Below are 23,981 nucleotides of genomic sequence, written 5' to 3' on the forward strand. Positions count from 1 at the left end.
TGATTTCTTAACAGTATTTCCTTACTAGTATATATTGCTGAATCCCAAAGTAGTATTAACTATGATTCCAGCATGAAGTGAATCATAGTATCTTAGATTTGCCAGAGCAACTTTAGATATGACCAAATCTATCCCATCCCCTTTTTTAAAAGCAGATGAGGCCCAAGAGGTTAAGGGATTTGCCCCCAGGATGCCTTGTTTTTGGATCTTGAAAGAAAAAACAAGATACTTTAGGCCTAGTTGACTCTAGGATACTTATTACATCTTTGCGTGTCTTTCTGTTGAACAACCAGTCTAAAGTTTTAGTATTAAAGTTAGAAAAATATGTTGGAACCAGTTGGCAGAAATCCTTTAAAACAGATAGTAAATACAAATCCTTGAAGGATTGGAGTATTTTTAATACACATTAAAACAATGGTAGTAGTCACTTAAGTATTATACTTTGTACTTTGGTTATAGATTTTCAGAGAAATAGAATATCATTGAAGATTTAGAAGTTATAGCTGGAGCAACTTGGTGCCTCATTGATTAGAGAGCCAGGCCTGGAGATGTGAAGCTCTGGCTTTAAATCTGTTCCTAGATCCTTCCGAGCTTTGTTACCCTGGGCAAGTCACTTCTAACTACCTAGCCCTTTGACCTGATATTTAGTATCAATTTTAAGATAGAAGGTAAGGGTTTTGTTAAAAAGAAGAGTGAGAAGGGAGAGAAATAGCTAAATCACACAGTAGGAATATTTACAAATCTTAAGTCATTATGCTAAAAACAATCTTCCTAATATTAGATAAAAATTATATGATTTCCATTCAGTTTATCTCTTCACCTTAGAAGTTTCTTCCTTATCACACTCAGGACCAGTTAATGTTTTTTGGGGGAAAAAAGCCACAGTTATTACTGTTTAATTTTGAAAAGATTTATTATTGAAGGGAAATAATGTGCTTTCTGGTGCAATTCCTTGCCATCTGTAACAAAGGAAAATTGAATTCCTTTATATATTTTACTGTGTTAGTAGTAGTAGTAATAATACAAAAAAAATGTAGGCTTTAAATTTGTTAGAATTTAAAGCAAATGTTGGTATTTGGAATATGTATTATTCATGACTGTTGTGTTCAAAGTTCCAAAACTTAATTATAAATGTTTACTACGTCTTGTACCAGAAGCCTCTGGTGCTCAAAACATAAAGACTTTTATAGACAGAAAATTAAGAAAACACTGAACTTTTCATTTGTACTTTTTTGGTAATCAATTTATAGTCAATTTTTGTGCTTAAATCATATAATCAGTAAAGTAAGATATATTCTTTATATTGGCATTTACCAAATACTTTTTTTTTTTTTTTAATTTTTTTAAAATTTTTTTTATTTTAAACCCTTAACTTCTGTGTATTGACTTATAGGTAGAAGAGTGGTAAGGGTAGGCAATGGGGGTCAAGTGACTTGCCCAGGGTCACACAGCTGGGAAGTGTCTGAGGTCGGATTTGAACCTAGGACCTCCCGTCTCTAGGCCTGGCTCTCAATCCACTGAGCTACCCAGCTGCCCCCCAAATACTTTTTAAAAAACCGTTTTCCCCCAAATGCATGTGGAAACAATTTTTGATAATTGTTTTCTGATATTTTGGGATTCAGATTCTCTCCCTCTCTTCCTTCCCCCTTTCCCTGAGGCGGTAAATAGTCTGATAAAGGTTATACCAGTGCTTTCATGCAGCATATGTTTCTGTATTCCCTGTACCATGACAGAAGACAGATATTAAACATATAGTAGAAAACTCAGGAAGGAAGTGAAAGATGGCTTGCTTTGATCCACAATCAGATTCCAGCAGTTTCTCCTTTGGCTATTTACCAAATACTTCTAATTAAAAAAAAAACATACACAAAAAAACTTCTTACCTTCCATCTTAGAATCAATACACGGTATATACAGGGCAGAAGAACTGTAATGATTATGCAATGAGAAACTGACTTGCCCAGGATCACACAGTAGGAACTATCTGAGGCCAGAGTTGATCACCAAATACTTGAACATTTTTAGCTTTAGCTGCATTGATATATTCACTCAGTGAGGTTCAGCAGTCTATATAGGACTAAGTAAAGAATTTGGCTCTTCTTATTTTTCTTTTAGAACCTCCATTGCTCCTTGGATCCTTTCTTGAGTTTCCAGTTTTTGTCCACATAAATGCTTAGAATCCTAGCAAATGAATTTAGGCACATTTATTTTCAAATATCTGTTTATTACTTCAGCCAGCATAGTTGACTATTTCTTTCCTCTTACTTTCTATGTGCAAAAAATAAAATGAAGAACCTGAATGTATTATATCATTTTAAGCGGCACCGAAAGCAGAGGGAAGGGAGGAAAGATAATCAAAAATAAAAGTAAATCCAACTCTTTGCTTTCTTCTTTGGATATTCTTTGTGTTCAACCAGTTTTTAAAAATTTCCCATTTTTTACTTCATTATTGGGGTGCTAACTTTAAATGTGGGCATATTATGCATATGAACTATAATTACTTAGGTTTATGTGGTGTGTATATACACACATATAATTTATATATGTTGGTTGAAGAGAAAATTACATCATAGTATTTTACCAGTGTTGTCTACCTTGCTTTCTTTTGTTACCTTTTAAAAACGAATTGCAGAATGTCTTTAAGATGTTTCTATTTCTGCTTTGTGGAAATATGCGCTAGCTCACACGTGTATAATTATAGTTTACTAAATATTTTCTCATCTGTTACTTCACGTAAACATTACAACAACTCTTGTCAAGTAGTAGTGTGAATATTATTCCAGATGAAGGAATGCAAAGTCAGAGAGGAAAGCTACTTGCTCTAGGTTACACAGTTTGTAAATGGTAGATTTTAGGCAGGCTTAAGTCAGGAAGACCTGAGTTCAAATCTAGCCTCACATACTTCTTAGCTGTGTGACTTTGGGCAAGTCACTTAACCCCTCTGTATTCCTAGGAGACAGCTAAGATGGCCCAGTGGGACAGAGTACTGGCCTGGGATCAGGAGGGCCCGAATTCAAATTCAGACTCAGACACTTCTGACCCTGGGCAAGTCAGACACTGTGACCCTGGGCAAGTCACTTAATCTGATTGCTTGACAAAAGGATCCACTGTATTTATCCATTGGAGAATGGCAAACCATTCAGGTATCTTTGCCAAGAAAACCCCATGGATAGCTCTAGTTGGACAGGTACAAACGACTGAACAGTAATAAGATATTCTCCCTTCAAGGCCATTGTTTATTATTTTTATTAGCAATTTCCCTAACAGAATATTGGATTTTATATATACATGAAGAAACTAGAGAATTTTAGCCTACTTTAAATACTAGATTTGGTTAAATTATTCCTTGATTTTTTAAAAAAGATTTTTATTGATATTTTACGTCTCTTAGGTTTCCCCCTATATTCTAACCACCCCATCTCTCTGGAAGAGAGCCTATTCTTTATTTATTGGAATTCTTTTCAGTATTTTACATTGTATTTCTTAAGTTGTAAGAGAGTATTCAGTATGTTGTTGAGTTAAGTCTCCTAAACCATTTTGATCAATATATTGTTAGATAAGACCAGATTTGGTTCTGGTGAATGTTTTATATTGTTTGTATAGAAAACCTTGGCTTTTTTGTGGTTATTAAAACAAGTTTAAAACAAAAAACATGCAATAGGATTAATAATTATGAGTTAATTTGATAGTTTGTAACTAGATATACATTTATGCACATGAAGAAAAATTCCTTCCACCAATATAATCTATTCTAGTATGATTCATTTTGAGATATATTTATCTTTGATTCTAATCAAGATAGGTTATTTACTGAAATAGTATACAATTATTGTTAATAAAATAGTCTCAAACTGTAGAATACATTTTTGTTTTGTGGTTAATTTTATACAATTATTGTTAATAAAATAGTCTCAAACTGTAGAATACATTTTTGTTTTGCGGTTAATTTTAGTGTTTTCTTAGGTGGAATTGCAGCAGGCAGGTTGAAAGAAATGTGGGTTTGTGTGAGTTTCAGATAACTTTACTCCAGTTTTAATTTCTTAAAGGATACTTTTTTCTTTTATGAAGTAATTTTGTGAGGGAAAACATATATTTACAATTTCTTTTCTGAAGTTTGTATTTGCATGTCCTAGTTATGTTTCGAACATTTACTAATTTCAATTGTAAATATTTTCTCAATTTCAGCTACTACTCCATGGTTTGAATCTTACAGAGAAAGTTTTCTTCAGTCCATGCCAGCGTCAGATCATGAATTTCTAAACCACTATTTAGCATGTATCCTTTAAATATAAAGATAGTTATTAGTTTTGAAAGCATTTTAGTAGAAAAGTAAGTGAAATTGTATGGAAATGATACATTAAATGGGAAAGCAGAAATTTCTCTTTTTTGATGATTTTCTCAAATGCTATTCTGTCTTTGCCACATTTTGTCTAAGTAGCTATTTAGCAAAAAAAAAGGAAACAATTAAAACGCATCTCTTAAATGCTTACTATAAGGTAGGCTGTGTGCTAAGAGCTGGATATACAAAGAAAGGCAAAAAAACAAAACCAGTCCCTGCTTTGGAGGAACTCGAAGTCTAATAGGGGAAACAATATGTATATAATTGTGTACAAACAAGATATAGATAGAATAATTTGGAGATAATTTTTAGGGTGGGTAGTACTACTATCATTAAGGGGATTGGAGTGAGAAGAAAAGTAGGGGGAAAAAGGCCCTATCCCCAAAGGAACTCATATTCTAATGGGGGAGGGAAAATATAAATAACAAGATAAGTAAGATAGATACAGATTCTTTGGAAAATAATGTCAGAGGGAAGGCTTTATTAGCTAGGAAGACCAAGAAAGGCCTCCTGCAGAAAGTGGAATTTGAGCTGGGACTTAAAGGAAGCCAGAGAAACTGAGGCAAGGAGACAAAATGTACTAGGCTTGGGATAGCCAGTGCAAAGGCACCAACAGGAGAGGGAATATCTTGTGCAAGCCATGGCAATTAGACTAATATAGTTGTGTGATAGAATGTGTGGAGAAGAGAAAAGAAGTTAAGACATCAAGAGAGGTAGGGCCCAGGTGGTGAAGAGCTTTAAATGCCAAACAGGAGTTTATAGTTGATCCTTGAGTGGGGATCGAGTGTGATTTATTGAGTTGGAGAGTGATGTGGTCAGATTTTTGCTTTAGTAAAATCACCGACAGCTCAGTGAAAGAAGGATTAGAGTGAGGGGAAAGTTGAGGGAAAGAGACAAATGAGAAGGTTCTGCAGTAGTCCAGTGGAGACGAGGGTCTTATTTAGGGTGGTGGCTGTAGGAAAATGGGGGACTTATATGACAGATACATATAATAGGGAGAAAAGTTAATGGATTTAATTATGTGAGGTGAGAGTGATCAAGTTGAGGACAACAGGAAGATTAGGAGCCAGAGAAACTAGGATTTTTTTATATACCAATTCTAAAATACCTGTGGAACATTCAATTTGAGATGTCCAAAAAGCAGTTGTTACTTGAAAAACAAATCCCTTTGTTGTTAAAACAAATTTACTTGGAATACATTTTGAGTATAAAGAATTTAGATTTTGATTATTAGCTGTCAGGCAGTTAAATAATTCTAACAAGTGTCTTTAATAAATTCATTATGTTTATAGTTATATAGATTTTGACAGTAAATATTCTCTTAGACATGTTAATTAGACATCACTTGTCACTAAAACTTTTAAATCTTAGACTGTTGGAGCCTCATAGTATTTGGGGAAGTTTTTAGTTTTTATAGCTAATGTCTATAAAATGGGATTTCATTTAACTTCATTCAAAAATAATTGATTTCAATAAAAATACCTGTGTGTCATTGTACATTATGATATTTACCTTAATAATATGCTTTGTAAGGTATGTTGGTAGCATCTTCTAGTGAACCTGAACCTGTGGAACAGTTTTTGAAATTGTCCCAAGAGCAGCATCGAATTCAACATAGCAGTGACTATTCCTACCCCAAATGGTTTATACCAAATACCCTCAAGTATTATGTCCTGTTGCATGATGTAAGTGCAGGAGATGAACAAAGGTAAGCTTTTTGTTACATTAGTTGATATTCTATCGATCTTAATGTTTGATTTGAGAAAGTAAAATTCTTTGGTATCTCCAATCTGTTAAATACAACCTTTTTGCTCTTTAACTCTGGTGTTTTTCTAAATTGCCAAATTCTATCACTTTGGTCCTACTAACATCCAAACCAGCCCCTTCCTATACATTTGTTTTTACTGTGAAAGACCCTTGTCTTTAAACAATTCCTTCTATATCTTCAGTTTCTTCTTTCATTTTTCTCATCTTTCTTTTACTTCTTTCAAAATTTTTGAAATGACTAGTAGTAACAAATAAACATAACCCTTTTTCAAATGCTAACTTGATATATTCTTTTTTTATAGTTTTATTAAACTCTTACCTTCTATCTTAGAATCAATACTATATATTGGTTCTAAGGCAGAAGAGCAGTGAGTGGTAAGGGCTAGGCAGTTAAGTGACTTGTAACTCACAGTAAGAGCTTGAGGGTAAAATGACTTGCCTGTCACACAGTTTCTTGGTGGTTTGCTAGGATAGATTTTCCAACCCTTATGAGATGCTCAAATCCAGACAAATTTTAATTCAGACTGATTTGAGTTTTAATTATGCATTGTTGTTGGATAGATTGTAATGTTTACTTTTTTGTTTGTCAAAAAGTGAGTTTAATTTTTCTGGATTGTTTTAAAGATATGAGTAATCTCTCAAGATTGCAAAAAGATTGCCATTTGACTTGTGGTTTTTTTCTTTTTCTTTTAAAAAAATTTCAGAGCTGATTCAATTTATGAGGAAATGAAGCAGAGATATGGAACTCAGGGTTGCTATTTGCTTAAAATTAATTCCCGAACATCTAATCGGTCATCAGATGAACAGATACCAGATCCTTGGAGTCAGTATCTCCAGAAAAATAGTATTCAAAACCAGGTATATGTAAAAACAAGCAAATAAAGTACAAACACAATCTCCAAACCTACTTGTGATGGTTTTAGAGTAACTTTTTTCCCCCACTCTGAAGGACAAAGCTTACCTTGGTACAGTCATTATTTGGGGGGATATGACTAATTAAACCAAGTTATAAGCAAACTAGCACTAGAACATAGTTTTGAGTTTATTTTAATCCTTCCTCACATGGCTATGCTTTTTCCAGATATGAAAAATAAGAGTTTGCTGATAATTTCTCAATGAACTGAAAAATCATTGCACAGTTGAACCTTTGTTAAGTTTGTTAGGAGGATAGAAGATAAAATTTGGATTTTGTAAATTTAATGTATCATGAATGACTGTAGCTAATTTTTGATTATCCACCTACTCCTGGTGGTAATATTTCTATTTTCTGATGTGCTCATTTTCTTGACACCTCTAGCTTATATTACTTAGATGCATGGAATTTTCTTCCTGATCTATAACTTTTTTATTCCTTGGAAGATCTCATTCATTTTCTTTCTACACCCTTCATTGTTTTCAAGTAGTAAAGGAGCCATTTCCCTGGGGGATGGAATTGAGGTGGGAGAGCAATGAGAGTTTTTTGAAATTATCCTCTGATTTATAAGACTTATATTCCATTTTAGAATATATTAATTAGTTAATGTGTTCATTTTGGTATATTAACTGTTTTGATATGTTTACTTACCTTTTAGGAAAAGCTTCTTTTAAGAAAGGGAAAGTTAGTTTAATATACTATATAGCATAACCTCATTAACCCTTTGTGTAGTGTGTTGCTCATTTAAGATACTGAATATGGCACTTCTCATTTGTAAAGAAGTTGAATTTCCTTTAGGCTTCTAATACCACTGTTAGTAACTAATTTATATATTTCTTTTATGAGGAAATTTATTCATACTTAGTAGTTTTTTACTTATCTAGAAACCATCCCAAAGCTGGTATTTCAGTTAATTCAAGAGATTTTTTCAGATCATTTGATTACTCATTGTTCTCATATGATACTAAGGTGAAGCTAGTGGACTAAAAAATTAACCAGTTGGATATGAGAAAATCTAAAACTTAAAAAACAACACAAAATTAAGTTTTCCTCTTCAGGGCCAGATTTATATAGGATGAATGCTAAGGAATTGAAAGACACTAGGGTGGGGAAGGACAGAAGGCAAGCTATTCAGTTGGAGAACAATTGGCAGATAGTACTTATTACCTAGTATACTCACAATCCCATTGGATGCTGATGTACAACTTGTGGGAAATGCTCTAATATACTTAACTTTCAGCATAGCTACTATAACCTTTTTTCAATACATCCATCTTATTTGAATATATACACTTCAATGTTCTGTGACACTCTTGACCATGTTGCTCCCTTCATGCCTAATTAGCTAATTGACTATTTGTTCTCTTTTTGAAACATCTTACTTTTTAGTAGACTTATGTACAAGCATATCTATACATAAGGAAATATGCAGAAATTCATATACTTACATTCCATGAATAATATATACAGATAAAATGCTTTCTGAAACAGTTAGGATAGGTGAGTGGCAAAATAAATAGATAAGAAGAGGAAGTTGCTGGTTAGGGAGTAAATATTGTTTTGTTAGAAAGTAACACCTGTTGGAAGAAATAGCAACCCAAAATATGTTACTGGATTTGGTGAATTTGTATTACTATCTAAATACAGTTCCTAATCCATTTTTTCTTTTAATAGGAGTCATATGAAGATGGTCCTTACACGATAGCTTCAAATAAGAATGCTGATAGTAGCATGCTTTCATTGGATGGATTAGATAATGAAGTCAAAGGTCTTTATTTGTTTGTTTTTAACCAATTTTTCACTATGAGAAGGTCTATTATGTTGCTAAAATAGATTAGTTTTTATACCCAGAGATGATTCAGTTTTGAAATGTTAATTTTTATTCTGGATACTTGGGTTCAGAGATTGCTTTATGTAAAAATAATTCTTTTAACAGTAGTCATGCAACTGAATTTATTTTTTATTCCTTAGAGAATAGTAAAGATGTTAAAAGTAATAGTAAATACTATTCAGCATTTTTAATAATCTTAAGGAATTAACATATAGTTAATATATTTTGGTTTTGGTTAAGAACTTAAAATAATTGTAACAGTTTCTTTTATATTTAATTTTCAGTCTTTTAAAAATATTCTAATCTCTCCCTAAAGGGTTTTGTTTTCTTTAAGATTTCTTAATTAACATGATTTTTTGAATCACATTGCATGAAGTGTAGGAGTTAATTGTTAGTTTTGTTCACCAAGACTGGGATTTTTTTGAGCATAAGTCTTGATATTATCTCTAGATCTTACACAATTTTAAGTACAAATTTGAGAATTATAACTTTCTATCTAGATAGTAACTTATTTTATATAATGTTAATAAAAGAAAACTCTGTTTTTTAAATAGATGGTTTACCAAATAACTTCAAAGCTCACCCACTTCAATTGGACCAATCCAATGACCCTACTGGCAACTTTGATGGAACGGATCATATAAAATCTGCTGTGTCATTACATGAAACAAAAAAAATGAACACAGGAACACTTCATGGTGCATGTTTAACCCTCACTGATCATGATCGGATCAGACAGTTTATACAAGAATTCACATTTCGAGGTCTTTTGCCACATATAGAGAAAACAATTCGACAACTAAATGATCAGGTAAAATTTCAGTGAATTGTAAATAATGAAGAAAGGATGTTCCAAGTTGCTTTTTTGCCAAAGAGGCAGTATAATATAATGGAATGAAGTCTATAGTTAGGAGACCTATGTTTTAAACTTGATTCCATCACTTAACAGCTATGTGAACATACTTAAGCCACTTTAACTTTTAAAATTTCACTTTCCTCATCATAAAGATATAAAACAATCACATGTCACCTCATAGAATTGTAATGAGGTAAATAATTTGAAAACTATTAAAGTACTATAGAAATATAACTATCCTTAATTTTTACTTAAAAGCAGGTCAGTGTTCCTCCAAGTTATTTGTCCCTAAGTCTTTGTTAAAGTTAGTTGTATCTAAGTCTTGTAGGGACAGCTAGACTCAGTGACTCAGTGGTAGAGAGCTAGGACTGGAGATGGGAGGTCTTTGGTTTAAATTTCTTAGACTCTTCCTAGCTGTGTGACTCTGGGCAAGTCACTTACCACTCTTCTGCCTTGGAACCAATACTTAGTATCAATTCTAAGATAGGAGGTAAAGGTTTTTGAAAAAAAAAAAAAGATATATATATGAAACAAACCCACAAGTATATTTTGCATATTTGTAATGCATATTTATTCTGAAAAACAACTGGCTAGACAGTGGAGATTAAGTGACTTGACTTAAAACATTTTTAAGGTTTAAATTTCAATATTAGCAGAGGAGAGTCTTTCCACATACAGACAGTTCTTGCCGTTCATAAATTCATATTATGCAAATTTGACCTTAAGAATTCAGATGGAAATCATTATGTAATATTGTGTATACTTTATCATTAACTTTACCTTTCATTTCATAATTCTGTTTATTATCATTATATACAATGCCTGTATTTTAGTATATGTTATGATGTTTAAAAGGCATAATTTTGCATATGCCTTTATAATATATAGGCTAAGTAGAGTGAGTAGGTAGGGGGAAATTCACATTCTATAAAAATTGCTAAATCCGGCCTCAGACACTTCCCAGCTGTGTGACCCTGGGCAAGTCACTTGACCCCCATTGCCCACCCATACCAATCTTCTACCTATAAGTCAATACACAGAAGTTAAAGGGTTTAAAATTAAAAAAAAAAATTAAAAAAAAATTGCTTCTGTAGAATGGTTACCCAAAGGCAGTATTTGCATATGAGAAGCTACTTAAAGGTACACACACACACACACACATATATAATTGGACATACTTTCACTGAGGAAATTAAGCTGTTTAAATTCCCTAGGCTTCTATATAGATATGATTCTTTTTTCTTAACCATTATCTTCTAGAGTTTCAGTGTCATTTCTAAGACAGAAGACTGACAAGAGCTAAGCAGTTGAGTTAAGTGACTTTCCCAGGGTCACATAGCTAGGAAGTATCTGAGGCCACATTTGCACCCAGTTCTTCTAACTCCAGGCCTGACTGTCTGTCCACTGTGTTACTTTGTTGTCTCCCTGATCACCATATTTTAAGAAAGATATTGACACACTTATTGCATAAAGGGAGAATGGGTGGTGGTGAAATACATGGTGAAAAGACTAGAAGTCTTTCTGATGAAGGTGGGATGGGAGTGGGAGAATAAGGGAAAGCAATATATGATTGTTATCTTCAAATATCTAGTTGCGTAAGTGGGGTTAGATTTGTTTGTTTTTTTTTTCGTTTTTTTTGAGTAAAAAGGTAGTAAAAACCAATAGAAGTTGATAAAGATTTGGGTTTTGTGGTAAAGATCCAGATTTGGGCTTAATGTTGGCAAATTTAAGTGGAAAAGGTAACCCATGGAAGTAGTCTGTCTCTCCTATGATAGAAGGCTTTAAACAAAGCCTGAATGAATACTAATCAGGAATGTTATGAACAAGATATATCAGGTTAGCCTCTGGACTCTGAAGATTCACTTTTAGGCCAAAGATTCTGTTACTGTGTGAAGGTTTTCTACCTTTTATTAAACTTGTTCCTTTGATTTCATTAGCTTAATTTCATAAACTTCTGGGTTGGAAACTATCCACAAGTGTAGATTAGCAACTTATTTATTATATGTAGTCTTAGAGAGTTGTGTGAGGCTTAAAGAAATTAAATGTTCACAGACACATAGCTAATATATGTCAAAGGCAAAATGTGAATTCCTGTCTGTCTGACTCCAATTTGTCCTCTTTATTCCCTATGGACTATGATTAACTCTTAATTTATGAGGCAGCTTTTAATACTGAGCTGCATGGCTTATTTGGCCTGCTTAATTTCTCAAATGAATGATTGTCATAGATGTCAGCTGACTAATGAACTAATGAGTGCCTCCACTATTTCAGTTTTTCACAACCCTTTTACTGGTTACTGAACTAGATTCCACAATGTTCTCTCCCTGGTTGGTCTAGAACTATAATCAATTCAGTTCTTTCACTTGGGGTATGTCCTTCTACTCCTCTGCAATTCTATGTCCTGTCCCTGTAATTTTTCCAAACCAAAATATCCTCCCTTAGCTGTATTGTCTCCTTTTTTAGAATATAAGTTCTGTGAGGCTATGGGTTGGCTTTGTTTTCATATTTGTTTCCCTAGCCCTTAGCACAGTTCTCTGTATATAACAAGTGTTTAATAATTTTTTTGTTTTATTCATTCACCTATATGTAGAATGAACATGAGATAATTTTGAGAGGAAGGAAAGAAGCTGGAGGTATCAGAAAAGGCTTCATTTAGAACATGGCACTTAAACTGAATTTTGAAAGATACTAAGAAAGTCTGGATAGTTTAGGAAGAAGAGCATTCCAGGCATGGAAGACTACCTATACAAAATACCATTATAGAAGAGGGAGTATTGTGTATGAGGAATAGCAAGTGACTGTTATAGTTCGACTTTAAAGTAGGTATGCAGAAATAATGTCTTAAGAGACCTAGAAAGATAGAGAGAGGCCAGGTTGTAATGAGCTTTAAATGACAGAGGAATTTATATTTGATTCTCGAGGTTATCATCACTCTGGAATTTATTAGGGGAAGTTGTGTTTATAGGACATGGTCAGACTTGTACTTGAGGCATATCACCTTGGTAGCTATGTGGAGGAAGAATTAGAAAGGGGAGAGACTTGACCCAGGGACTTGACTCCAGTTAGGTATCTATTGTAGTAGTCCAGGTGAAAGGTGATGAAAGCCAGAACTAAAGTACTGCCTGTGTGGGTAAAGAGAGAAGGGAATATGTAGGAGAGAGGTTGTGGAGATAGAAACAGTAAAATTTGACAGTTGGTTGGATAAATGGGGTATGTGAGAGTGAGGAATTGAGGAAGGTGATAAGATGCATACCCCGGGAACTGGAAAAAATGTCATGTCCTTGGCAGTGTGGTTGGGAAGTTTATAAAGTGAGTTTGGGAGGAAAGTTAAAGAGTGCTGTTTTGGACATGTGTTTCAGGTGTCTATAGGACATCCATTTAAAAATGTCCAGAAGTATATATATTGATGTGAGATTGGAGCTCCATAAGCAGAGTACAGATGAATTTAATGGATCTGAGAGTCATCTGTATAGAGATGATAATTGATTAGGGAATGCATACAGTTTACCTAAATTTTAACAAAGCCATTTGACATGAGAGAGAGGTTGAAATAACTGAGAATTTTTAGCTTTTTTTTTTTTTTTTTTTTAAGAGAAGACTTAGTGGAGTAACCAAACTGCAAGTATTTGAAGCATTATTAATGTGAAATTTGGAACAGATTTGTTCTTAGGTGGATTGGATGAAAGTTATATATTCATGTTTGAGATTCAGAAATACTTCCTAATATTTAGAGCTTGTCAGAGTAAAATGGGATGCCTTTGAGAGGCTGTGGATTTCTCTTCATTGGAGGTCTTCAAACAAAAGCTGATTGACTACTTTTAAACATGTTATAGAGTTGATTATCTTTAATGTATAGATTAGCTTTTCAGGTCTCTTTCTAATTCTGGAAATAAGATTTTATTGCATATTAGTGACATTCTTAGTATTTTTTCTTAGCAGTTACATAATTCTGCATATTTTCCCTGAAAATGCCATACTATTGGTTGAAAATAGCTAATATAGAATTTATTGAATTTAAAATTTATTGAATTGAATTGAAAAAGTTTCATTTTCAGATTTATGCACACATTTAAATTTTCCTTTCTAGCTGATATCAAGAAAAGGTTTGAGTCGATCATTATTTTCTGCAACTAAAAAATGGTTCAGTGGCAGTAAAGTCCCAGAAAAGAGCATTAATGAGCTAAAGAATACATCTGGGTTGCTGTGAGTAAAATTTCAAACTCTTATTGAATGACTTTGTATAACTTTTGTTTGGAGCCTTATATATTGTCTTAAATATATATGTAAAAAGCTATTTCAGAATCTTGGTAGTTGGTTTAAAATATTTCATTTAACAGAAGCAATATGTGTATTTAAATTCATGGTATATTTTGGAAAGCTTTTAAGTATGTTAATAACTAAAGATATCTAGCTGTGTAATCTTAGATAAACTGCTTGCCATATGTTCAAATAATCCCCCCAAAATATGACTTTTATAAAATATTGTTCTGTTTGTATGGCGTGTGTGTATGTGTGTGTGTGTGTGTGTGTGTGTGTGTGTGTGTGTGTGTGTGTGTGTTTATGATTTCATTCTAAAAAGATCTCGTTATATGGTTAAGCAGTGAGCATTTATTAAGTACCACTGTGTGCCAGGCACTGGGCTAAGCAATGGGGATACAAAAAGAGGTAAAAGACAGTTGTTTCCATTAAGCAGCTCATAATATGGAGTGGAGGAAAGGGCCTCAATTGAGAGTCAGCATTTTTGCCCAGATCACCGAGCGTATCTCTTCTACAACAATCTAGAAAACATGCCAGATCAAATTCTGGAAAGAAAACATCATAGTGAGTCATTTTTCAAGCCTAGGGCTGCTTAGGAGGTCAGAGAGAGAATTATAGACACTGGGGTGGGAGAGTATGCAGTAGAGTTAAAGAAAGATAAAAAAAGAACTAAAAAAAGATTTAAAAAACCAAATAAGAACTGTGGAGGAAAAATGGGAAAGAAATGAGAGAACTGTCCAATAAAGTTAAGAAAAAAGAACAGCTTGTTTAAAAAACAAACAACCAAAAACTTATTAAAGAAAATAACACTTTACAAATTAGTATTTATCAAATGGAAAAAACAGCTGATTTAGAAAATAGATTAAAGAGCGATAATTTAGGAATCATTGGTCTTCTTGAATGTCATAAACAAAAAAAAAGCCTAGATGTCATATTTCAAGAAATTATAAAACCTGTCCAGATAGCTTAGAATCAGAAAGCAAAGTGGAAACTGAAAGAATCCACTGTTCACTTCCTGAAAGAAAAATATCCCTGTTGAAAACACTCAGGATTAATAGGCAAAATCCAGAAATCCCAGATCAAGGAAGAAATACTTCAAGCAGCCAGAAAGAAAGAATTGAAATATCATGGGGCAATAGGAAGAGTCACATACATTAGCAACCACCACTATAGAAGAATGGAGGATTTGGAATATCATATTCTGGAAGGCAACGAATTGAGGATTACAACCAAGAATTACATGCTTAGCAAAACTATATGATCCTACAGTGGAAAAAATGGATATTTAATGAAATAGAGGATTTTAAAACAATTTACTAGGAGATACAGCTAGCAAACAAATATATACAAACAAACTGTACACAGTATAAACAGGAAATAAGTAACAAGAGGGAAGGCACTAAAGGGTTGGGAAAGATTTCCTATAGAAGATGGAGTTTTAGTTAGTATTTAAGGGAAGCCAAGAAAGCCAGTTGGCAGAATTGAGAAAGGAGAGCATTTCAAGCATGGGGACTGATAGAGAAAATACTTTTGAGACAAGAAATGGAATATCTTGTACATGGAACATCAAGGAAGCCAATAAACTGGATTTAAGAGTATGCAGTAGGAAGTAAAGTTTAAAAAAGATGAGTTTGGGAGGAGGGACTAGGTTTTGAAGGGCTTTGAATGGTAAACAAATAATTTTGAATTTAATCCTGTATATGATAGGGAACCATTGGAGCTCATTGGGTAGGGAGTTGACAGTCAGACCTGTACATTAGGAGAATCATTTTGGTGGCTCAATAGAGAATGAAATAGAATGAGGAGAGATTTGAAGCAGACCAGACCACCCAGAGGCTCTTGGAGTAGTTAAGGCATGAGGTGATGAGAGCCTATTTTAGAGTGGTAGCACTATCAGGGAATGCTTTTCTCAGTGGAGAGAAGGGGACATATTTGAGAAATGTTACAGAAGTGAAATCGACAGTCCTTGGTAATAGACCAGACATGGAATTGGGGGTTGGGGGAGAAGATGTATTAGATAGTGTTGAGTCCAGGATGACTTTTAGGTTTTGAGTTTGAGGGACTGGGACAGTGGTATTACCCTCTACAGTAATAGGGAATGTTGGAGGTGGAGAAGATTTAGGGGGAAAGTTAATGAGTTCAATTTTGGACATGTGGAGTTTAAGATATGTACTGAACATCCAATTTGAAGTTTCTGAAAAGCAGTGGAGATTCAAAATTGGAGGTCAGGAGAGAGTTTATAATAGGATAGGGAGATCTGAGAGACATCAACATAGAGATGGATGGAATTAAATCCAAGAAAATTTATAAGGTCACCAAGTGAAATGGTATTGAGGAAGAAGAGACCTTTGGACCAGAACCCTCTAGGAATTTGTGACAAAAGGGTATGATATAGATGTGCTTATTTGGCAAAATGAGACTGAGAAGGAATTGCTTGATAGTTAAGGGTAGAACAAAGAGACAGTGGTATCCTGGAAAGCTAGAGGAGGAGAAGAGAGTCACCAAAAATGTCAGAAGTTGCAGAGATTTTGAGAGTGAAGATTAAGAAGAGGCCATTACCAATTAAAGATATAATCCATTTCAATAGAATGATAAGATCAGAAGCAAGATTATAAAGAGTTAAGAGAATGAGAGGAAAGAAAGTGGAGGCATTTATTGTAGATAGTCTTTTCAAGGAGTTTAGCCACAAAAGGTAGAAGTGACTTTGGATCACTGTTAGGGATGGAAGGTTCAAGTGAATGTTTTTCAGGATTGGGGAGCTATGGGCATGTTAGAAGGCAGTAGGGAATGTGTAGATAGAGATTGAAAATAATTTGATAAGAGTGTGGATGACAGGTTGCAGTCTATTAGAGCAGGTAGAATGGAATGGAATTACTTGTGCTGGTAAGGAGAAGTTAGTTTTGATAAGGAGTAAGGCCACTTCTTCATGTAAAAATAAGGGTAAAGGAGGAAATAGCAAAAGGTATTGAAAGGAGATGAAGAAGGGAGAAAAGACGAACCTTACAGCAAATTACTTCAATTTTTTCTGTAAAATATGAAGCGTAGAGCTCAGCTGAGATGGTGAGATAGAGGGGAAGCCATGAGAGGTTTGAGGAGGAATTTTAAAATGTGAGAGAGTTTCTGTGGAGAGTATGTTGGCGAGTTGATAAAGGAGGTATCATTCAATGGCTTAACAACATTGAGGAAATAGTTGAGATTGTAACATAAATTTATAGCAGACCCAGCTAGAACAGTTGTGTGATTTTCTTTATCTTAGTTCACCAACAAGTGTATAGGAGCTAAGCAGAGAATCACAAGAATGACCCAAGACTGAGGCTTGGGCAGAGTGCAATTGGCAATATGATAAAAGGGGAAGAGACTCAGTAGGGCAGTGCAGAGTTGAAATGGTCGTGAAGGGGTATAAATGGGGAAAGAATAGAGACTGGCAAGTACAAGAGAGGTAACCTGGAAGAGAACTAAAGATTGGATGGATTAGAGGTGATGATATGGACAAAGAGTAGGTTCTGGTTAGGGTGAGCAGAGCGGGAGGGAGAAAACCAATAGATTAGGTTTTTAAAAGGATTTTTGAATTCTTGAACATGGAAGTGGGATGTTTGTGGGTGTTTGCAAGAAGGATATGATTATATCCTAGAAAAGGTACCTATATATGATGTAGCTGAAGTTGGTTGTAGAGATGTGTCATGAGAAGTGAGTAGGTTGAGGAACTAAATGGTCAGAGTGTTTGAGGGAAGGTTCAATGTGTATTTTGAAGTTCTCAAGTATGAAGCAATGGGTTGAGCAGAAGAGAAAAATTGTGAGCCAGTTACTGAACTCATTGAGAAAAGAGGGGGAATGTCCTAGAGGTCTGTAGACAACAGCTGTCAGGATTTTAATTAGATGGTAGATATGAATGTCATGCACCTCAAAGCAGGAGAAGTTTCTGGGTGATAAAGGGAAAAGAAACCAGAAATGGCAGTGGGAAGTAAGGAGTATTCCAATTCTTCTGCCTTGATCACTATGGCAAGATGAATGAGTGACAGTGTATATACGAGAAGGGGTGTTTAAGGAGATTGTGTCAAGGAAAGGAAGTCAGTTTTCAGTACTAACTAGAAGACAGAAGGAATGGAAGAGGAAATAGTTAAGGATGGAAAGAAATTTGTTGCTTCTGGAATAAATATTCAAGAGGGCACAGTGGAAGGGTGGTTGGAACTTTGGTACGGAAGGGTTTAGAGGATGGAAATAAAGAATCAGGTGGTGAGGGATGATAAGTTCAGTCATTGGGACATATAGGATACAACTACTGTGAGAATGTTATTAAGTAGAAGGTGATACTCCTCAGAAGGAGCTGGAAGTTGGGCAGTATGTATACAAGTGCAGCATGAGATCAAAGATACATAGTCAAATATGTTTTATTCTTGGTAACAATCCTTTTTAGATCAGAACCACGACTTTTCATAGAGAATACAACCTTTTTAGTTAATCTTTTAGAAAAGGTACCTATAAGTACTAGAATGCTATGATTATAAAGTATTACAAAATTTCCTAAATGTTTCCTAACTTTTAAGACCTTGAAATTGTTTGAAATTTTTATGCTTACTATGAATTTTTTTGTGTACATGAAAATGAAGTAGTAGTACTTTTCAGTTTTATCAATTGAATTTATTAATATAAAAATATAATCCCTTCTGGCTTTTCTCTGCAGTGTTTAAGATTATTTAATACTTGAGTCTTCCTGAATTAAGCCAAGACTCCCAGATGCTCATAATTTGGCCACAGAGAAAACATTCATGCTGTGGAGGAATTCTCAATGTGGGGCTATACTCTAATTAAATATGGAAGCAACCTTCTGTTTCTAACAGATATGGAGAGATGAGACTATCTCCTTGGTGGTGGGTGCCTTGTGACAGGAAGCATATTAATGATATGAGTGACTTTATAAACATTTTGTGATGGTTTATATTTTGGAGGAGAGAACATAAATGGTAAATTTTTTTTCTATATTTATATTTACAGCTATCCACCAGAAGCACCAGAACTTCAAATCAGGAAAATGGCTGACTTGTGTTTTTTAGTGCAGCATTATGACTTGGCATACAGTTGTTACCATACTGCAAAGAAGGATTTTCTGAATGATCAAGCAATGCTCTATGCAGCTGGTGCCTTGGTTGGTATTGAGCAGTGATAACATTTATGATTTTTAAATCATTAAATTAAAAGCTTTGGGCTGTGAAGTATAACAAAGTACTTGAGTGGCAGCCAAAGAACCTTCCTTGTGTGTATTCAGAAATATACAAGTATTAGTTAAATAGCTTCTTTAATTTTTGTGCTTGGGCCAGTCATGGTGGAACATGCCTTTAATTCCTGCTACTGGAAATGCTTAAGCTGGTAGATAGATCACTTGAACTCTCAGGGTTTCTGAGCTTCATTAGGACTAAAGCTGATGAGACATTACTCTTAAGTTTAGCTCTAGGGATAAGAGGGAGGGAGGATAAAAGGATAAGATGTCTGGACTGCAGAAGGCAGAGTGAACCAACCCAAGTTGGAAATAATAGGTCAAAGTTTTCATGTTGATAAGTCACAGGATTGGGTCTGTGAGTTGATGCTATACTTCTAGCATGGTTGAGATAAACAATATGGAAATGTGTTTTGCATGATAATACATGGATAACTCCAAATTGCTTACCATCTCTGGTAGGGGGTGGGAAGGGAAGGAGAGAGACAATTTGGAACTTATAATTTCAGAAAACGTATGTGAAGAATTGTTAATACATGAAATTGGGAAACTAAAATATCTTTAAAAAAAAGGAATCATTCAGGGGCTTAGAGTGTTTGATATACTTTTTTTTTTAAGTTTTGCGCTAAGCAAAGATATTTTAAAGAAGTAGAGGTTTGTGTAAATACCTAGGTATACATCTATGTACCATGTTTAAAGTTTCTGATTTAGAAAATTACATGGATATTCTGAAATAGCATATACCATATTTGTTTCCTTTAGGAAATGGCAGCAGTATCAGCTTTTCTTCAGCCTGGAGCACCTAGGCCTTACCCTGCTCATTACATGGATACAGCAATTCAAACATACAGGGATATATGCAAGTAAGTTACTTTCTAATGTCTTCTCTTCATTTTTAGATAAAGATCTTTTTTGGTAATGTTCCTGGATTTTAAAATGAAATATCTAATTGTTTTTTCATACCTGGAATGCTTGAGAGATAGTTACCTAAATCAGGTAACAGAAGTGCAAGCTAAGCTAGTTGAGGCAAACTCACCCTTTTTGGTTTTTAAATGAAATTTCATGGTATAATATGTTCACCAAAAAAATGATGGTATTTTTAAAAACTTAAAACATTATTGTCATATGGATGTTAAAATTAGGGATTAATCTTAGAGTTTCATAAAAATAAATCTTTTCCCTATTCTCCATTAAAACTCCTACTTTCAGGTCATTTCAAGATACAGTTGATATTTAGAAGTAGTAATAAACTTCAGTTGTTTAGAATTAGTTAATAAAAGTAGTAAAGTTTTTATAATTCTAAAATCTTGGGATTCCTTCATGGTACTCTTACAAAGTTGATGATGTAGTGGAAGTAAAAGAAAAATTCTTTCTGCTATTTTCATATAAAATAATGCCATCTTATAATTTACTATTAAAAATAGGTCACATTTTATAACAATGAATCAGCACCATTAACACAAATTGTTCCATAGATGATAGTGAAGTTGTTTCCTGACGTTTTTGTGTTTGAGTATTTTGATCAAATTAAATTTTCTCTATTTCTGTATTGTGGAGCAGGGTAGCATAGTGGATAGAGGGCTAGCTTTAGTGCCCAAAAGACTTGGGCTCAAGTCCTACTTCTTACTTACTAGTTGTGTTCCCCATGGCAATTCATTTTACCATCTTAGTACTTACTCTAGGCAGTTTTTGAGGACTGCAAATTTCAGAGAAGGAAGGTACCAGTTTTCATTGGTAAAGACAGTTTCCTTACCTGGGTGTTCCTTATGCTAGTGAAATTATAGGTCCAGTCCCTTTCTAATATTTTCTGCATCAAATAATTCAATATTATGTATGCTCTAATTGTAATTAGTAGGAGTTCCACAAAACTTGTTCATACACTGGTAACATAAGCAATCCTCACTTGCAAATTCACTGTGAGATAGTTAAGGAACACTTCTGCCTTTTTCTCCAACTTCAAAAATCCTAACCATGTTTGCCAGAAAAAAAACCCTCAAACTTCTTTTAAACACTCAATCAAAATCAAATTTACACTTCTTAAATGAGAAGAAAAGAGAAAGAGAAAGTGAATGAACACAGATGCTGCTACCTCCTGTATTCATAGCAATTTTTATTTCCTAATTAATTACTTAGTTGTCTGGACTACCAGCCTTAAATATATTGAAAATGATTTCTAACAAGGTACTATCACCACAAAAATATTTTTTCCAGCGAAACATTTATTCTCCCCTTGATAGTTCTGTTTAACATAGTTTTACTTGTATATATCATTGAGATTAGGAAAGCATTAATATCTTTATGTTAGAAAGCTAGAATTTTAAATTTGGGTAAATTTGTTTTACTGTGATTTGCTACATGTTTTTCAAGTTATTCTTGTAATATTTTAAATTTCCTTCTCAGGAATATGGTGTTAGCAGAACGATGTGTATTGCTTAGTGCTGAAATTTTAAAAAGCCAAAGCAAATATTCAGAGGCTGCTGCTCTTCTGATACGGTTGACCAGTGAGGTATAACTTTAACTTATACTACCTTAACTATATCTGACTAACTTTTTAAAAAAAAATGTTTTTATGATGGGAATTTGGCTTGGTTCATTTTATGCAAACATACTAAAATATTATATAACAAATTAGGTGATATTTATCACAAAGAGATTACTCATTCTTTAAGGAAATATAACTCATTACTTTAGAAACCTACAAATTAAGAAGATTTAATTTACAGGAATATACCTAATTATCTTTGATGCTTTGGACCTGTGAATCTCATGAATGTGGGTGCTCTCTGCACTGTTGTAGATCAAACCTATTCATTGAGTAATTCTTCTCCATGTCTGGCATTTAGGATATGTGAGAGAATATTGTATAATCATATTGCTAAATTAGACTAGAGACATTGCAAGGAGTTTTAAATGACTGAGCAGTTTGTATTTCATCTTAGAGGCAGTAGATAGCCCCCTGAAATTTGAGCAGGAGAGGAACATGGTCAGGCCCATACCTTAGGAGTATCAATTTAGCTATATGAAGGGTTGATTGAAGAGGTTTGGATTTAAGAAAACCAGTTAGCCTATTTTGGCAAGAGGTGGTGAGGGTCTGAAGGGTATTTTTGAGTGGAGTGAAAGGGACAGATCATAGTTTAAAATAAGAATAAACAGAATGAAAAGGAAAGGAAGATGACTTTATTGTGAATTTACACGATGAAAGAATGGTAGTTTCTTTGATAGAAATAAGGAAGCTAGATTCATTCAGCGACTTCCGGGTTAAGATGGCGGCAGAGTAAGAAGCAGCTCTTAACCTCTCCTGACCGAAACATACAAAACTCCTCAAGGGGACATAAAAACAAGTCCAGACGAACGGAGGAACCCCACAACAGGGCACAGCGTGGAAGGTACGTGGAATCGAGACATTTCCAAGCTAAAAAGGGCTCTCACTCACTCAATCGCGAGCTGAGCAACCGCCCCACCCCCACCCCCTCCACACTCACCTATAGCTCTGAACCCAGCTAAAAAGAAATAGAGCAAGTTTGGGGCACCCATCGAGTCATCAGCAGCTCCGGGACCTGTTCCTGACAGCAGCAAGACTTAGGACCCCATTAAGTCAAAAAAAGCACGCGAAATCTGAGCGCGCGCGCCGGAGCAGGACGCTGGGCGCGCAGAGTGCTGGCTGAGTAGAGGCGTGGGTGGAGGCAGAACTAAGCCTAAGTGGGGAACCAGTGCAGACGGGTATACGACTGTAGAAGCAGCGCCCTGAGACTTGTAAAGAAACCTCCAGCAGAGGAACAAGCAAGAGGGCCCACCAGGGGGCTTGACCTTGGAAAAAACCAGAATTCAGACCTCAGGAGCCAATAGATTGGGAACAGACACTGAGCCCGAGGATAAAGCTGAGAAGCTGCTGGGCTAATGATGGCTACTCAGCATCAGCATCAGGAGGTTCAGAAGAGAAAGAATAATAACAAAAAGAAGAAGTCTTTAACACTCGACAGCTTTTACACAGAGAAAATCCAGACAACCGAGCAAACAGAGGAGGAGAACAAACAAGCATCCGGACCCTCCTCAAATAAGGAAAACTCCTCACAAGCTATGGAAGAGTTCAAAACTAAGATTCTGAGGAAAATGGAAGAGATCTGCCAAGAAAATAACAGTTTAAAAGGTAGAATCTTGCAATTGGAAAGTGAGGCTCAGAAATCAAATGAACTGATAAGCAAATTGAACACCAGAAATGACAAGATTGAAAAGGACCAAAAGATTATAGCCGAAAACCAAAAAATTATAGCCGATAACCAGTCCCTAAAGGCTAGAGTCGAGCAATTAGAAACCAATGATCTCTCAAGACAACAAGAACAAATAAAACAAAGTCAAAAGACTGAAAAAATAGAAGGAAATATGAAATATCTCAATGAGAGAGTGACAGACCAAGAAAACCGGTCTAGAAGAGACAATTTGAGAATAATTGGTCTTCCAGAAAACCCAGAAATTAATAGAAACCTGGACTCCGTACTAAAAGAAATTATTCAGCAAAATTGCCCTGAAGTCCTACAACAAGAGGGCAATATAGACATCGAAAGGATCCATAGAACACCCACCATATTCGACCCAGAGAAGAAATCGGTTAGAAATATTATTGCCAAATTCAAAAGCTTTCAAGCAAAAGAAAAAATCTTACAAGAAGCCAGAAAGAGACAATTCAAATATCAAGGAGCACCAATCAGGATCACACAGGATCTGGCAGCCTCCACACTAAAAGACCGTAAGGCTTGGAATACAATATTCAGAAAGGCAAGAGAGCTGGGCCTGCAACCACGGATCAAC

General features: G+C 34.6%; 1 protein-coding gene across 1 annotated transcript in view; it reads left to right on the forward strand.

Moving 5' to 3' along the window:
- The window catches only part of TRAPPC8 (trafficking protein particle complex subunit 8), a 150,703-nt gene that overhangs the window by 32,483 nt on the left and 94,239 nt on the right, over positions 1 to 23,981 (forward strand). Inside the window, exons 3-11 of the mRNA XM_044666435.1 lie at positions 4,186 to 4,275; positions 5,873 to 6,047; positions 6,811 to 6,964; positions 8,694 to 8,787; positions 9,405 to 9,661; positions 13,794 to 13,909; positions 18,956 to 19,106; positions 19,938 to 20,038; positions 21,576 to 21,681. Of these exons, the coding sequence (XP_044522370.1) occupies positions 4,186 to 4,275; positions 5,873 to 6,047; positions 6,811 to 6,964; positions 8,694 to 8,787; positions 9,405 to 9,661; positions 13,794 to 13,909; positions 18,956 to 19,106; positions 19,938 to 20,038; positions 21,576 to 21,681 (1,244 nt within the window). The remainder of the gene's footprint in view (positions 1 to 4,185; positions 4,276 to 5,872; positions 6,048 to 6,810; positions 6,965 to 8,693; positions 8,788 to 9,404; positions 9,662 to 13,793; positions 13,910 to 18,955; positions 19,107 to 19,937; positions 20,039 to 21,575; positions 21,682 to 23,981) is intronic.

This window comes from Gracilinanus agilis, chromosome 1, assembly GCF_016433145.1.
Source record: "Gracilinanus agilis isolate LMUSP501 chromosome 1, AgileGrace, whole genome shotgun sequence".
In the NCBI taxonomy this organism is placed as follows: domain Eukaryota; kingdom Metazoa; phylum Chordata; class Mammalia; order Didelphimorphia; family Didelphidae; genus Gracilinanus; species Gracilinanus agilis.